Source organism: Nannobrachium achirus, assembly GCF_963921795.1.
Source record: "Nannobrachium achirus genome assembly, chromosome: 4".
Taxonomy (NCBI): Eukaryota; Metazoa; Chordata; class Actinopteri; order Myctophiformes; family Myctophidae; genus Nannobrachium; species Nannobrachium achirus.
This window is the reverse complement of record NC_137813.1, coordinates 36,520,176-36,536,636: the sequence shown is the minus strand read 5'-3', so window position 1 is coordinate 36,536,636 and position 16,461 is coordinate 36,520,176. Positions and strand designations below refer to the sequence as shown.

The window sequence follows — 16,461 nt, the reverse complement described above, 5'->3', positions numbered from 1 at the left end:
TTCACCTCGGAAAAATGTTTTGTCTACCCAGGACTTAAGTATGAATTAATCACTTAGACCCTATAAAATAAATAGTGAAAATAGCAGATCTACAAAAACTCATGCGACGTGTTGTGCATATTGATGTATTTCACATATGTTGAATATATGTGTAATATTCTTGTTGCATATTGAGTACAGCTCCCTAAAACTTGACTAAGTGTTGCATTCTACTGAATTCATTCAGTACAGGTGGGCTTCAGTTCCAATATTAGCCTACTGTACGTCCCAGAGCCTGAGCGCTAATCATTCTGTAATTCCACTCAACATACATACAATGGCTCCATCTCTATTTTCAGACAGGCTATATTGTTGCGTGCCTCAGGCATTGGAAACATCTGTCTTTGTCAGGAACGACTTGCCTTTGTCGTTGCTATGCCTGACATACAGTATACAGCATACATGGGCAACTGGCGGCCCGGGGGCCACATGCGGCCCCCACCTTCACTTAATGCGGCCCGCAGGTTAATACCGGAATACTGATATATTATTGATTTCAGCTGTTACAATTCCAAACATGACCTACTTTAATTCCGTCTGTCTATATTAGTAGCTTAATGACTAGTATAGTAGTAATAAAATGTATTTCTTTTTATGTCCAATGTATTTGTATTTATGTTCATAAAGTTAACATGACTATATAACTAAATGCATTTGAAATTAGATAAAAATGTCAGGATTCCAATTTAAAAACAACAAAAAATAATTCAGGATTCCAATTCAAAAGAAGCAAAAGTAGCCAATCTACGAGCTCAAAACGCATCGCGCTGCGATGCGTTTTGAGCTTGTAGATCTGCTATTTTTGCTCCTTTTGTATGAGATACTAGAATGACAAAGTAGGACGTAGCAATATGCAATGTGGCCCTCTGGAGTGAAGATGGAAATATAGTGGCCCTCGCCATCACCAAAGTTGCCCACCCCTGGTATACAGTATATATAAAAAAGAAATAACAGATACAATAGTAGCAGTGCACATCCTTGCAGAGAATTACTGGACATTAAAAGGCCATATTACCTCGCTGAGAGGAAGATCAATATAGCACACACATACAGCACACACACACACACACACACACACACACACACACACACACACACACACACACACACACACACACACACACACACACACAGTGGAACACATGGAGTGCTGTGATACATTCAGTAGCAGAGTTCATTGAGTGCGTCTGCTGTGTGTGTGTGTGCAGAGGCTGCCAACATTGAGAAAGAGAGAGAAGGATGGAAAAACGACAACATGGCAGAGAGAGAGAGAGAGAGAGAGAGAGAGAGAGAGAGAGAGAGAGAGAGAGACCTAGCGATATGAAAAACACAGGGACCTACAAATCAAATCCATTTGCATTCTGCTTCATACCAAAGGTGGCTTCTAAGTTCTTGTTTTAGGCATTGAAGATTATGATAGGGCAAATGGAGTTGATTGAATGGTGAGAATGGTTGTGTTGAGATGGCCGGTGGCCGAGATTCAGAATGAGAGAGAGCGGAAAGTGCAGGAGATAAATGCTTAGTACAGTAGGGAAGACAATCATGCTTACATCCTGTATCTAACAGCAGCCTACTGATGGGAACCGAGAGAGACAGGGATATGTAAATGGTGCGTAAGAAGAAGCCCATCATAGTGGGGCATTGGTGAGTCACAGGGGTTGTTTCAAGCCATCTTTTACACACAGTGTTAGGCCTAAATTATACTCGGTATACATCCTGAAAATAACTGATTTTCAAGCTAACAGCAGTACATCACAAATTGTCGGCAAGAGACACCCATCCAAGCCAGTACCGATGATGGCAGTGTGAGAGAAGGAGAGATATCTAGAGCAGGGTTCTTCAATGTTTTCAGGCCAAGGACCCCTTAGTTGAGGGAGAGATGATGAAGCAGGGACCCCCACAACCTTTTCATAGATTCCATTCATCGTTTGACATCATCAGTGTATTTTGGATTCATGTCAATTGGTGTTTTCAGATATTTAACCACTTGAACCGTCAATACTTAATAAACTTGACCTTTCACCATGTACTTAGTCTGCTCTTTTTCCCCTCTACACCAAACCTCTTTGCCGAAAATAGCCGATCTACAAGCTCACAACGCCTCGCAGCGCGAGGCGTTGTGAGCTTGTAGATCTGCTATTTTTGGCTACAGTTCTCAGAATATGGATGCTAGGGTTCAAGTTAACATAAAAAAGGAGAAAAAAAAAACGTTTCTATCACACAAAGATTTGGAGGCCCCCCTGTAGTAACTCTGAGGACCCCTTAGGGGTCCCAGACCCCCTGTTGAAGACCCCTGATCTAGAGTGTGAGAAGAAGCCCAGCATTGTGGTGTTTTGGTAGTTTACAGAGATTGTCTCTAACCATCTTTTACACAAATCAATCCCAGAGTTATGAAATTGTTTGGACACAGCACATGCCATCTGTACGTGACAGTTTTCTCTCTTTCATTCCTCATTCCTCTCCTCTACTCCTCCCAATAAGCATCCCCTTTCAATCTTCCTCTTGACCCTACCCGGTCGCATCCAAGTTGCTGATAGCCAGTGGGTTCACTGTGTTTCTTATAGTTCGTGTACATAAAGCATAATGTGGTTGATGAGAATGTGGGCGATAAAAGTGTTTAGTTGATTCATTGGGAAATTCATCACTGTCAGCCCGAGAGCTAAGGTAAAAGCAGAGTAAAACCACGCGTCGCTGCCTCTCAATGGCTCTATAGCGTGCTTATGTGAAAACAAACACGAGTCGGTGTACACACGTGCTTTCACATTAGCGTAGCAACAGCATATAGGCTCCATGGCATGATCACGCATGAGCAGAGACCACAGAAACCGAATGGCAAGCAGAGCATGGCACGGTGGTAAATGGGCGTGTGCATAGTCATGTGTCAGCTTTACACGCCACAATGACTTCACAATTGTTAGCCAAACTCTGTTGGAATGTTATGACTACAGGTATAGAAACACAGACTTTAGCAGATATTCACTTCCACAAGTTAATTGCGTAATGTCAGATTATATCAGTCAAACTCTTTGTTGATGTGTTTCCACAGATACAATGTCGTTAGGAGCAGAGATTATAATCACAGCTATCATGTAGCAACCCTCACAACTATACGTAATTGGGGTAAATTGCAGACAATCACAACTCAGCTGGACTGCTATCAATAGGAATAATAGCAGAGACTACACGAGATTGGCCTAATTCCTTTGTCCTTTGTTCATGCCTGTTTTACCTCCAGGGTTTCATTTTAATGACAGGCGAACACACACAGTCAGGGACATTAACTCCGCCAGGAGATCATGTTTTCAACCCTATATGTGTGTGTGTGTGTGTGTGTGTGTGTGTGTGTGTGTGCGTGTGTGCGTGCGTGCGTGCGTGCGTGCGTGCGTGCGTGCGTGCGTGCGTGCGTGCGTGCGTGCGTGCCTGTGTGCGTGCGTGCCTGTGTGCGTGTGTGCGCATGTGTGCTAATATAGTATACTACTAGGCTGTAATAGATGTCTTTCTTGTGAAAGCTGACAGCAGGCCAATGACTTAAATTCTTTAATATCTTTCAGTTTGATCAACAATATATAATTGAGAATTAATAATTGCAGAGAAATCATCCTCCCAGGCTATGGAATGTATGTCCTGTATGGCTATGGACCGGCACTATCCAACTGAGTGGCTGTCGACCTTTATGGGGTCTATACTACAAACTAGCTAATAACATCACTCCTGTCCCTCCAGCTCATGGGACGTAACAGTTGTAACTGCAATGGCAAAATTTCACCCACTTCTGTCCACCTGTAAACGGCTGTAGCTCAGGAGGTAGAGTCGGTTAGCCAATGATCCACGGGTTGGCGGTTCAAATCCCAGCTCCTCCTGTCAACATGCTGAAGTGTCATTGGGCAAGACACTGAACCCCTAGTTGCTCCCGGTGAGCTGGTTGGTGGCTTGGTGGCTTGGTGCCTTGCATGGTTTCCACCGCCATCGGTGTATGAAAGTGTGTGTGAATGGCTGAATGTAATGCACAATGTAAAGTGCCTTGGATAAAGGCGTGGCTATATAAATGCACCACTTACCATGTGGCATACAGTATATATATATATATTTATATGGGTTCAGAGATTTTAGGCTTTTTTGAGAGTCTTTGCTCTCTCTCTCCATCTCATGCAGACATACACACACACGCACGCACGCACACACACAGGTGTGAGGTGTCATTCCTGAGACTATGCTGTTATGGTCTACCATTAGCACCTTTCAGATATAGATGTGTACATCTCATACTACATGGCATTACTGTACACTGTAATGTCGACACTGACTGTGGAACACTGAAAACCCAACACTTAAATTTAAAATAGCAATCTTTGATTGACTGGTAATGAATGACAGTCACACGTTTCAGATGACATAGAACAGTGAATTATTTCAGAATGATTTGCAGGATCTGCTGATGATTGAACTGGGAGGGTTGTGCACACATATGGCATTGTATTAGATTTAGATTATAACATTGTAATGTCATGTTGGTCCTAGTGAACATAGCACACAAGGTTTCAATGTGTCCACAGTCCAAAGATTTGTCTCCATATTTATATCCCTTCCCAGGTTGCCCTGTGCCTTTTCATACCCACGCACAATCCCAAAACATTGTCATAACACAAAAAGGTTTCCAAACCTTTTCAGGCCACGACAAGTACTTTGAATTGTAGGAGTTGAGGCATTACATTTAGTTTGAACTGTTCCACAGATACAGTAAATATTGTGGAAAATAGAAGAAAGATCTACATGGGCACAGCGTCTCACTCTGCGAGGCCTTGTGTGGTCTTGTAGATCGCCTATATTTTCACAATCTTTGCCCGTTTATTGCCATGTAATATTTGCCAATTTGGCCAATTTGGTATTTAAAATATCTTAAAGGTAATTAAAGTGTAACTTTAGAAATGTGTAGATACCCTGTATACACTATACTGTATGATGGTTTGTTTACTATTGACTGAGGAAACAATGTTGCACATTAAGCTAATCATCTGGGGAGTGGGACGCCCCAAAATAATTTGGGATCCACTGACATAATATGCCCCAGACCAGTGGTTCTCAAAGTGGATTCCTGGGACTCTGTGGGTTCCCTTAGCGGGGTCTAAATTGACCCATACAAGTCTGTAACTCTGACAGTGTACAGAAGATGGAACCAAATGAACCATAATGGGTTCATTTGGTTCCATTTGTACACTGTCAGAGTTAAGGGGAGACCTTGAAATTTGAAAGTTTGAGAAACACTGCCCCAGACAAACAGAAAGGAGAGAGATACAGGCTAGCTACAGCATGGCCTCCTGGCAGAGTTCTACTGAGCGCCCCTTCCTAGTTACACAGTTAAACCACTTTCTGACAGGATGCATGCAATAAACTTTAGAGAATTAAGACTCACTGAGGCCACTGTGTGAGAATTTACCATTCTTTTTTTCTTTTTGTGATGTGTGTGTGTGTGTGTGTGTGTGTGTGTGTGTGTGTGTGTGTGTGTGTGTGTGTGTGTGTGTGTGTGTGTGTGTGTGTGTGTGTCTGCAAACAAAATTCATATGACTTTATTAATGCATGTCTTTGTAAGTTCTTTACTCTCCCATGATTCTATGTATGAGTTAGAGTTTTATTTGAACATTTCTTGCACTCAACTATTACTTTCTCACTATATGAGTGCTTGTTTGCTGAAATGATTCATTCTCATGCTGTTTGCACTTTGTTAATTGGGCTATGTGCTAATTTCCCTTATCATGACATCATGCAGGAGTATTGAATGAACAACAGCACCCTCTTGTGTCCTTACAGGAGTTTGCAGTGCTGACCAAAGAGCTGAACGTCTGTCGGGAACAGCTGTTGGAAAGAGAGGAGGAAATAGCAGAGCTGAAAGCCGAGAGGAATAACACACGGGTCAGTACACCTCTTGGTCCATATAGAAATATTACATGCTTACAATAACCTGGCACGTGCGCACATAGACATCAATGGGAGCTTGAGCCCCTGCCCTTTATCCGTCTGTAAGAAGAGCCCTCTCCAGACCATGAATGAATGCAGTTTTTACTAGTGAAAGAAATGAAAATGCCCTCTTTTCCATGCCATACCAGTAGGCAGCATTCAAGAGAATTGCCTTGTCCATTATGTCCAAACTCTCCTGAACTTGAATGCAGCATCTTATGTTGAAAGAATTGCCCTCTCTGTGTAGAACTCCTTGCCATACGCCACATCTCCAATATTGACTTGATTATGCTTAGTATACATAACATAACGTAGTAGACATAACATATTAATGTTATTATTTGATCATGAGATCCAATTACTGAGTGTCAGTCTCCAGGTTTTCCTACGTATGACACTGATTTATGACGGCACTTTAGGAGTCCACTATAGGACAGTGGTTCTCTAACCTTTTTATTTTCAAGGACCCCATAACTCTGAGAGTGCACAAATGGAACTATTCCATGGTTCCATTTGTGCAGTACAGTCAGAGTGCACGGTCATAGGTCATTTAAGGCTATTGCTTTTTATGTGTTTCTGGTAGCCTGATATTGTTGCCCACTCATTTGTATGTCCATGGCAAAAGAATACATTAATTTAAAAATGTCCACCACAAGCCAGCATGGCGATGCCTCGTGGGAAGCTTGTTGATCGTCTATTTTGAATACTTGTGTGTGATACTCCTGTATGATGAAGTAAGTATTTGAAATATGCAGATTCACAATAATATGTAATACTAATACTGAATACACTGTTAAACCTGGTGTGTAAATTCATTTATCTACGTGTGGCTCTGTACGCCATAGTTAAAGAGTCGCAGACCTCCTCTCAAGAGATAAATGAGCATTTTTTTACTAGGCCAAGAGTTGCGTATACATCAGGGGTTCTCTAACCTTTTTAGGCTGTGACCCCCAAAATAAACATCCACCCTGACAAGCACTTGGAATTGTAGATATCACATTATATGTGACTCAGTTCCACAGATAAATATTGTGCTCACAACGCTTCATACTGTGAGGCGTTGTGAGCATGTAGATCTGCTATTTTCACGATGTTCGCCTCTTGCTTACATATTTGACAGTTTGGCCAGTTTGGTATTAAAACGGTATTGAAAGTCCTTAAATTGTCATTTTATAAATGTGCAGATTCTCTGTATACACTTATGCAGGTTTGTTTACCGTTGAGTGAGACAATTTTTTTTACATTAAGCTAATCATCTGGAGACCCCACAAAATAATTTGGGGGCCGCAAGTTTGAGAACCACTGTTATACATGATACGTATGAGCCATACGTTAAGTGTCTATGCACCTACAGCTTCTGCTGGAGCACCTGGAGTGCCTGGTGTCTCGCCATGAGCGCAGTCTGAGGATGACGGTGGTCAAAAGGCAGGCGCAGTCTCCTGCGGGGGTCTCCAGCGAGGTGGAGGTCCTCAAGGCCCTCAAGTCCCTGTTTGAGCATCACAAGGCGCTGGACGAGAAGGTGCGGGAGAGGTTACGCGTGGCTCTGGAGCGGGTGTCCACCTTGGAGGAAGAGCTGCAGACCTCCTCTCAAGAGGTGAGAGGATGTTCCCTCATTCTGCTGTCACCGCCAGCCACGTGTACACATAGACATGCCATTTTATCTGTCTGTAAAAACAGCCCTTTCCAGACCATAAATGCAGTTTTTACTATGGTGAAAGAAATGCAAATGCCATACCTGAAGGCAGCATTCAATATAATTGCCTTGTCCAAACACTCCTGAACTTGAATGCAGAATTTTATGTTGAAATCCATGCCGTCACGCCACATATCCAGCATTGACTTGATTAAATGCTTAGTTCAGTGTATCAAGCACCAAAAATAGTCGACCTCCAAGCTCACAATGCATCACGCTGCGACGCGTTGTGAGGTTTGGAGGTCTGCTATTTTCGATATCTTTCACCAAAAGGCCCTTTTTAGAAATGTCAGACCCTGCCCCCCATTCTCTGCACGTCCCTGGTCACCAAGCACGAGCTGAGGAAAGCGCGGCACATGATGACTGATTCTCTGTCCGTTACTGGTTTAGGTGCTGTCTTTAAGGGACCAAATCAAAAGAAGACAGCAAGGACTAGAAAATGGCAAAGAGGTAATGCAATATTGTTTACTTGCCATTTAATGTAAATAATTATACATGGAATACTTATTAATGTTTTTATTTTGCCGTAGAACTGTGTTTTTGTCCGTCATCAACTCATCATTGTATCGCATGTTTCACTGCAAGAACTTTCCCCAGTCCAAAAACAATGAATACTACAATAATGTATAGTTGCCCATGCCTCCACCTCATGTTCTTTTGAAGTATATTGAAGCTCATACATACTGTACGATATGGAGTCAACGAAGTCCAGCTTATTAGTTATTAAGCTTGTTTGCAGGTGACATAATTTATTTACACTACTCTGGAACGTTTAAGCCTGTTTTGGAATCATGTGTTGAACTCGCAGGCGCAGTCATACAGTATATTTAATTCATGACTCTCATTCACACCAACAGATGTTAGTTGTTTAAGCTGCATGCCTTCGTCCACTATGTGCATTCCACACAGAGCCTACATACATTCTGACACGCTGTGCATAACATTGTGACATGTTAATCTACTGTAAACCCAGTTTTTATTTATTTTGCACACAGCGCCTTCCAAATGGACCATCCTCCATACTGGATGACGGAGAGGTGGACAGACAAAGAGAGGGAGAGATAGAACGACAACGATCTGAATTAGGCCAGCTGAAAGAGAGACTGGCCCTAATGTGCAGACAGGTGCTGACGTTTACACAACTTGAGTCTAGGGCATTGGTTCTCAACATGGGGTACGGGGACCCCCAGTGGTCCATGAAAAAGTCCCTAAATAATTGATAGGATGAACCCTCAGGATTGTCCATTGCAGTTTGTGGACCATCAAAATGGTAAAAATGTGGAGATCAAAATCGTATCAAATGGGGGTCCTTGGCGTAATGCACAGCAAATAGGGGGTCTTTGAAATTAAAAAGACTGAGAATCACTTGTCCAGTGCAGTGGTTCTCAACCTTTTCTGGCCGTGACCCCCAAAATAATCACATTTTAACTGGGGACCCCCAAAATAAACATATTTGAACCGAGGGCCCCCAAAATAAACATATTTGAACTGAGGGCCCCCAAAATAAACATGTTTGAACTGGGGACATCTCACCTGACAAGCATTTAATTTGACTCAGTTCCACAGGTGATTATTGTGAAAATAGCTCATCTACGAGCTCACAACGCCTCCCGTTGCGAGATATTGAGAGCTTGTAGATCAGCTATTTTCAAAATGTTTGCCTCTTTCTTATGTTATTTTACATTTTGGTTACATTTTTTTTATAGTTTGTTTACTTTTGATGCAGTAATGTTATTTTTCCATTTAAAAAATCTTTTTGTTGGGTTATTAAATCCTTAAATTGTCACTTTACTGTCATCTGGGGACAAAATCATGTGCCCCCTAGGCTGGGGGTCCTGACCCACAGGTTGAGAACCACTTTATTTGCAAGAAAGATACGGCAACAAACTAAAAAAGGAAAACAACAAACCTGTGTCCAACCTTTACTCCAGGTTGGGGAGATAGAGGAGCAGCTGACATCAGCCAGGAGGGAGCTGACCAGGTCAGAAGAAGCCAACCAGAAACTTCAGAGGGACGTGAAAGAGGTGGGCTTCTCTTCTGTTGAAGGAAGATGCATCTACCAGTCTCAGTCACACTGGCACAAATACTCTATTTTGCCACACCGAAATATGTAACAGTTTGCTATGGCAACAAAGCCATTTGCCTTCTTGGCAAGAATAATTGCTGTACACGGAATAGTGTCTTCTTGCCCTGCTGTAGTCATGGTGACAGTGCCATTGCTAAAGTGGCAGGCATTTTGCATGGAGGTGGCACTGCTAATCTCTCACATTACTGGTAGGTGATTGAAATGCTTGCAGTGCAGTTTGGGACGCGATGCAGCTCAGATAGTTTATCCCACCACACTTGCATGACCCTTCTGACAAACATGAGCTGTTGTCCCCCAAGCAGTATATATTACCATAACAAATTACCTCTACTGTTTTGGTTTCATCCAGTTTACATATTAATGTCAGAGTAATTTGAAAGTTCCCTAACTTCAAATTAACTTAATAGGTGAGTCATTCTAAGAGAAAATATGGCTTAACCCCAATGGATTCTGGTAGTATTGGGTGTGCTAAATAACATACTCAAAATCTACTAAAATCTACCTCCCCGAAAGCCGCCATTTTCAAGATGGCGTCTGAGTTGACTGTGGGGAGCTTAAAATGGCTATATCTCAAATGGAAAAGATTTTGCTAATATTTTGCCAACTGATTCTGGTACCTCTGGACATTCTTTAGAGCATACTAAAAATAGAGGAAAATATTCCTTTCGGAAAGGCTTCATTTTCAAGATGGCGTGTGACTGGCGTCCACGATGGCTGCAGGAGCTTTAAATGCCTATAAACTGGGATTTAATATGTAAAAAATCATATCATATCAATTATGCACTTGGTGACACGTTTTTGACTTTTGGCATGGTGTTGGGTATGGACATAAGTTTTTCAAAAACCATCGGCAACAAGTTGGGCTAGCCTAGTTGTCTTTTTGAAATTAATTCATTATTAAATAGGTCTATACATGGTTGAAACCCCAAATAATTGATGGAAGAGATTTTTCAATGGATTCTCTTACTATTGGGTCTGCTAAATAACATACTAAAAGCTTAGGGAAAGAAAACTACTGGAAATGCATACTTTTCAAGATGGCACATATTCCCTCCCAATTTATATGCATTTTAAGCTCCCATGGACACCATCGTGAAGATTATGCCTTTTCAGTGGTTTGTTTCTCCTAAGCTTTTAGGATGTTATTTAGCATACCTAATAGTAACAGAATCCATTGAAAAATCTCTTCCATCAATTATTTGGGGTTTCAACCATGTATAGACCTATTTAATAATGAATTCATTTCAAACAGACAACTAGGGGGCTAGCCCAACTTGTTGCTGATGGTTTTTGAAAACCTTATGTCCATACCCAACACCATGCCAAAAGTCAAAAACGTGTCACCAAGTGCATAATTGTGATGATTTTTTACATATTAAATCCCAGTTTATAGGCATTTAAGCTCCTGCAGCCATCGTGGACGCCAGTCACGCGCCATCTTGAAAATGAAACCTTTCCGAAAGGAATATTTTCCTCTATTTTTAGTATGCTCTAAAGAATGTCCAGAGGTACCAGAATCAGTTGACAAAATATTAGCAAAATCTTTTCCATTTGAGATATAGCCATTTTAAGCTCCCCGCAGTCAACGCGGACGCCATCTTGAAAATGGCGGCTTTCGGGGAGGTAGATTTTGGTAGATTTTGAGTATGTTATTTAGCACACCCAATACTACCAGAATCCATTGAAAAACCTTTTGTATCAATTTTTTGGGGGTTAAACCTTATATTGACTCACCTATAACCATACCGCTGCTATTCGTCCTCCCAACTCCATTCCTGGACTTGTGCAACAGCATCATAAGTGGGAACTCCTGGAAGCTGGCAAACAACAACTCTCAACCAGTCATTATCATTCTTCAGTTAATAACTGTTCCAACACTGTGAAACACCTGCTTCTATTATGTGACACTTCCCATCCATCGTACCCTCTGTCCTATTTTTTATCTCTGTGTATAAAACTATATTTTTGATGATATAGTGAAAGCCGCTTCCAAGGAGTGGCTTTGTGTGTCCCGTGCGTCCAGGATTGAGGATTGGTCAAGCCTCATATGACAATTTGGCCCTCCAGATAAAATCATTCATTCATTCAGAATTCATAAAAATATAGAACTAAAGCACATAGAACGTATAGATCTAGAACACAGAATGTATAGATCTAGAACACAGATTTCATAGCTCTAGAACACATAGAATAAAAATTCACCGCTTCACTTCGAACCGAGGTTTGGTTTTTTGTAAGTGTTCTTATCTCTTTCCCCTTATTTCTCTACCAGGCTTTGTGCCAGAGAGAAGACATGGAGGAGCGAATCACCACATTAGAGCGCAGGTTACCGCCTTCTACCATGTCTAGGAGCTCTGCTATTTCCACTTTACGTCACTGGTTTGTATGGGATTCATAACTGTCTGTGTGCGCTGGCCTGCAGGTACCTGAGTGCCCAGAGGGAGGCGACGTCTCTCCATGACATAAAAGACAAGCTGGAGAATGAATTGGCCAGCAAAGAGTCCCTCCACAGACAGGTTTGGGAATGTGTCTTTTCATCCTGCTGTGGCAGAGTGGCAGGTTTAGCTAGGGGTGGGTGATCACAATATTTCCCCAAGCTGTATCACGATATACGATTTTATCACAATTCTTTTTCACATTGGTTTTTATGGTTATTTTTCAAGTTACTTGACAAATACTATACTCTCTGGGTTTCTTTTGGGAGGTCTAAATTGAACTTTACAAGTATGTAACTCTGATAGTATACAAATGAAACCAAATGGACCCGTAAGGGTCCATTTGGTTTCATTTGTATACTGTCAGAGTTAAGTGGAGACCTTGACATTTTAAAGTTTGAGAACTACTGATTTAGACCAAAATGCAGGTTTAAAGCTATACTGTGTAAGTTGCTCAACTTGTGGTCAGTAGCTCTATAGCAAACCTCGGTCGCGTCCGCGTCTTTCGGCCGTTTTTCGGTTCTCACACCCCGCGTCTGCCTCCACCTCGCCGAGATCTATCTTTTGAGGGGTCCCTGGTTCCTGTGCGTTCAGCCATTCCGGAGATACACTCCTTCACCCATGCATATCACCGTGCACCCGAGTATAGACACAAGGGAGACTACAAATATGGCCGCCCTAGCGACCCCACTCCAAGATGCGCTGTGATTGGCCGGCAGTGTATAACCCTCGCTGTGATTGGCCGGTAGTATGATGGCGTCATTTTGCCGCGAAATTCTCCCCCCCTCACGGCTCATAGAAAACATATAAAGAGAAGGCTTTTGAAGCTGAAAATAACGGAGTGGGGGTTCTAAAACTTTAGCGATTTAACAGTTAGGACCATTTTAAGATTTGTTTTATAAAAAAAGTTACATGGTATAACTTTAAATTGAATTCTGCAATGAATCTCTGTATTAATGATTAAACAGGATTTTTTGGCTCCCTCATTGTATCAATGTATATACGATACCTCTAAAAAGGAATATCATGGAGACATTGTATCGTCTTAACGATAATTATTACCATATCGCCCACCCCTAGGTTTAGCCACACGTTTGCATTCTCTCCTCTTCTCCTCACCTTCCTCTCCTGTCCACCACAGAGTGAGGAGAAGAACAGGCAGCTACAGGAGCGTCTGGACGATGCCAAGCAGAAACTGCAGCAGACTCTGCAGAGGGCAGAGACCCTGCCTGAGATAGAGGCCCAGCTCGCTCAGAGAGTGGCAGCGCTCAACAAAGTGGGTTTCTGTGCCACCCTGCATGCATTGCATATACACTTAGGTTGCATCCCATGACAATATTATTTATTAACATGCCCACAGACTTCAACACCATAAGGCGTTGACTTGACTGACAACATTTGATGTGTAACATGTTCTGTATGCTCGCATTGATGGCAACAGAAGCAATTGAAATAATTGATTTTTAGATTGACAATTGCCTATTACCGTATTTATTCAAGAACCTAAATAAAGTATAAATGTACAAAACCAGTGTCACCAAAAAGTTACGATACTCATAGGTCCTTCTAATGAGGTTTTCTGCGAAGCTCGTGTCTCTTTCAGGGTAGCCGAGCTCCCAGTGGCCCCCGTATTTTGAACCCTTCATGTACAGTACTTGTACTAGTGATATGAATACATGCTGTGTGCGTGCGTGTGTGTGTGTGTGCGTGCGTGCGTGCGTGTGTGTGCGTGCGTGCGTGCGTGTGTGTGAGAGTGTGCACTCGTGTTCGTGCGTGCATGCGTGCGTGCGAGAGTAAGGGAGTGTGTGTGTGTGTGTGTGTGTGTGTGTGTGTGTGTGTGTGTGTGTGTGTGTGTGTGTGTGTGTGTGTGTGTGTGTGTGTGTGTGTGTGTGTGTGTGTGTGTGTGTGTGTGTGCGTGAGTGCGTGCGTGCGTGCGTGCGGGCGGGCTGGTCATGCATGGATGAAACAGATATTGAGGCAGCCAGTGACAGATACTGTAGATAGATACCATAAATCTTTATCCTGCTGTGCCAGAAACCCACAGGCAAACAGTCTGGTCTGATCGGCATTTCAGATCACAGAATCTGTTTCATCCTTGGGTACTCACCAAGTCATGCGCTGTAAGCCGCATGAATTCTCCCTAATCAAGTTAATTGCTCATGTTAACCTCTGTCATTCATGTAAATACACTTTACACAACAGCATGCTAACTTCTTAAAAGGTTACTGTACATTTTGCTACTACATGTTGGGACAAGATGGCCTCCATGGAATGATAAAATTGATGTCTAAGACACGCAGACAAGACAAAATTGGATTAACCAAACTGTTCCAGCGAACACTTGAATCTGTATGGGCACGTAGTAGCTAGCTAATTAGTAGACTGAGTTGACAAGTTACTTCCTGCGTGTTAATTTGTATCAGCGTTTGTTTGTGCCATGATGACACATGTTGTAACCCCGGTTCCTTCCTCTCCAATTATTCAGGCAGAAGAGCGCCATGGCAACTTTGAGGAGCGACTGCGACAGATGGAGGCACAACTGGAGGAGAAAAATCAAGAGCTACAGAGAGTGAGTCATGCTCTCTCTCTCTCTCTCTCTCTCGGTTGTTGTCCTCCCACTCTTTCATTCCACTCCATTGTCAGTTTCTGCTTTCCACAATGGCACCTTAATTTTCTAAACCCTCTATTTGACAGTACACATTCAGATTTTCCCTCTCACACTTTCAGTCAAGCAGAATGCTTGTTATTAACTTTCCACCCACCCACCCTCTCTCTCTCTTTCTATCTTCCTTCCCTTCCCTTCCCCTCCTTTCCCTTCGCTCACTCTTTCACTCACTTCGTTACTCTCTGCTTCTGTTGCTCACCCTTTTCTCCCTCAGGCAAGGCAGAGGGAGAGGATGAACGATGAACACAACAAGCGCCTCTCTGACACAGTGGACAAACTCTTGTCTGAGTCCAACGAGAGACTGCAGCTCCATCTGAAGGAGAGAATGGCTGCCCTGGAGGAGAAGGTTGACCGTTCAGACCACTCAAACCGCATTCATATCAGCTCTCCCTTCAGGGACGTGCTGGGCCCCTGATTCGGCCCGGGAAAAAGAGTTGTAGAGGCCCTCATTGCACGCTATAGAGAGAGAACTCTCTCTATTTGTTTTGTATTTATCATTTTAAAAATGATTTAAACTAGTGAAAACAGCCGATCTACAAGCACACAACGCCTCGCGGTGCGAGGCGTTGTGTGCTTGTAGATCTGCTGTTTTCACTACTTTTGTGCGATGGCCTTGTATGATGAAGCAGGGCTTTGCTTTGCGAAAAGATTTACACATTTGAAACTTGGAGATACGAGGTTTCTGCCCGACAGTGACGATTTACTTTGTTGGCCGCCCAGCCCCCAAAATGGAACAAAGGCGACATTTTATTTTAAATTTTTTCCTAATGGCCGGCCTGTCCGGCCGGGAATGAACCAGCCGTTCGGGAATTGTCCCGCTTTTCCCAATGGCCAGCACGTCCCTGTCTCCCTTTAAATCAGAGGCCATTAAGTGGCGAGCGCTGTCTTGTTAAAAAAAAAAAAAAGGCTCCCACTTAAAACAACCGGGACTAGTTGTGTAACCATTGTTCTATCCTGCAGTTTATTTACACTGGTTTATTTACATGTCAGTGACGTTTCCCATTTGGTCCCTTTCCAGAACGCCCTGTCTGAGGAGCTGTCCAACATGAAGAAGCTTCAGGACGATCTCTTGACAAATAAGGTGGCTGCTCATACACAATGTAGTAGTACAGGGAACGTTTCACAGAGCCTTGGTTTTACTCAGGGGTCTTCGATGTTTTCAGGCTAAGGACCCCCACAACCTTTTCATAGATTCCTTATAGTTTTATCGCTTGACAGCGCTAGTGTGTTTTCAGATATTTTACCCACTAAACCGTCGATACTTAAAGTAGGACTGTCATCTAAAGGGGTACTGTCACTTTAAAAAGTTATCTTAAAATATTAGTTAATATGTTTGTGATGTCATTGTGAGAATGCGCAATTATAAGCCAACAATCAAATTAATTGACTGAACTTAGACTACTTACTGTACTGGTCAGCTGTTGTTGGGGGGCAAGGGGCAGATTACACTGTGACATGAGTTTCAGACTATTTCAGACCGTTTTCAGAGAGACCACATGACCTACTGTATCATACTATTATAATTTCGGGGCGTATCAGCGGGCCATTAATAAACTTGATCTTTTACTCTGTACTCTGCTCTTTTTCCCCT

At 42.6% G+C, this 16,461-nt stretch overlaps 1 protein-coding gene across 1 annotated transcript in view; it reads left to right on the top strand.

Moving 5' to 3' along the window:
- ppfia3 (PTPRF interacting protein alpha 3) overlaps positions 1-16,461 on the top strand; it is a gene marked incomplete at both ends in the record, with an annotated part of 43,579 nt that overhangs the window by 2,364 nt on the left and 24,754 nt on the right. Inside the window, 11 exons of the mRNA XM_080724245.1 lie at positions 5,845-5,946; positions 7,346-7,585; positions 8,075-8,134; positions 8,680-8,808; positions 9,616-9,708; positions 12,043-12,095; positions 12,193-12,286; positions 13,347-13,481; positions 14,691-14,774; positions 15,085-15,216; positions 15,889-15,951. Coding sequence (XP_080580371.1) covers positions 5,845-5,946; positions 7,346-7,585; positions 8,075-8,134; positions 8,680-8,808; positions 9,616-9,708; positions 12,043-12,095; positions 12,193-12,286; positions 13,347-13,481; positions 14,691-14,774; positions 15,085-15,216; positions 15,889-15,951 — 1,185 coding nt within the window. The remainder of the gene's footprint in view (positions 1-5,844; positions 5,947-7,345; positions 7,586-8,074; positions 8,135-8,679; positions 8,809-9,615; positions 9,709-12,042; positions 12,096-12,192; positions 12,287-13,346; positions 13,482-14,690; positions 14,775-15,084; positions 15,217-15,888; positions 15,952-16,461) is intronic.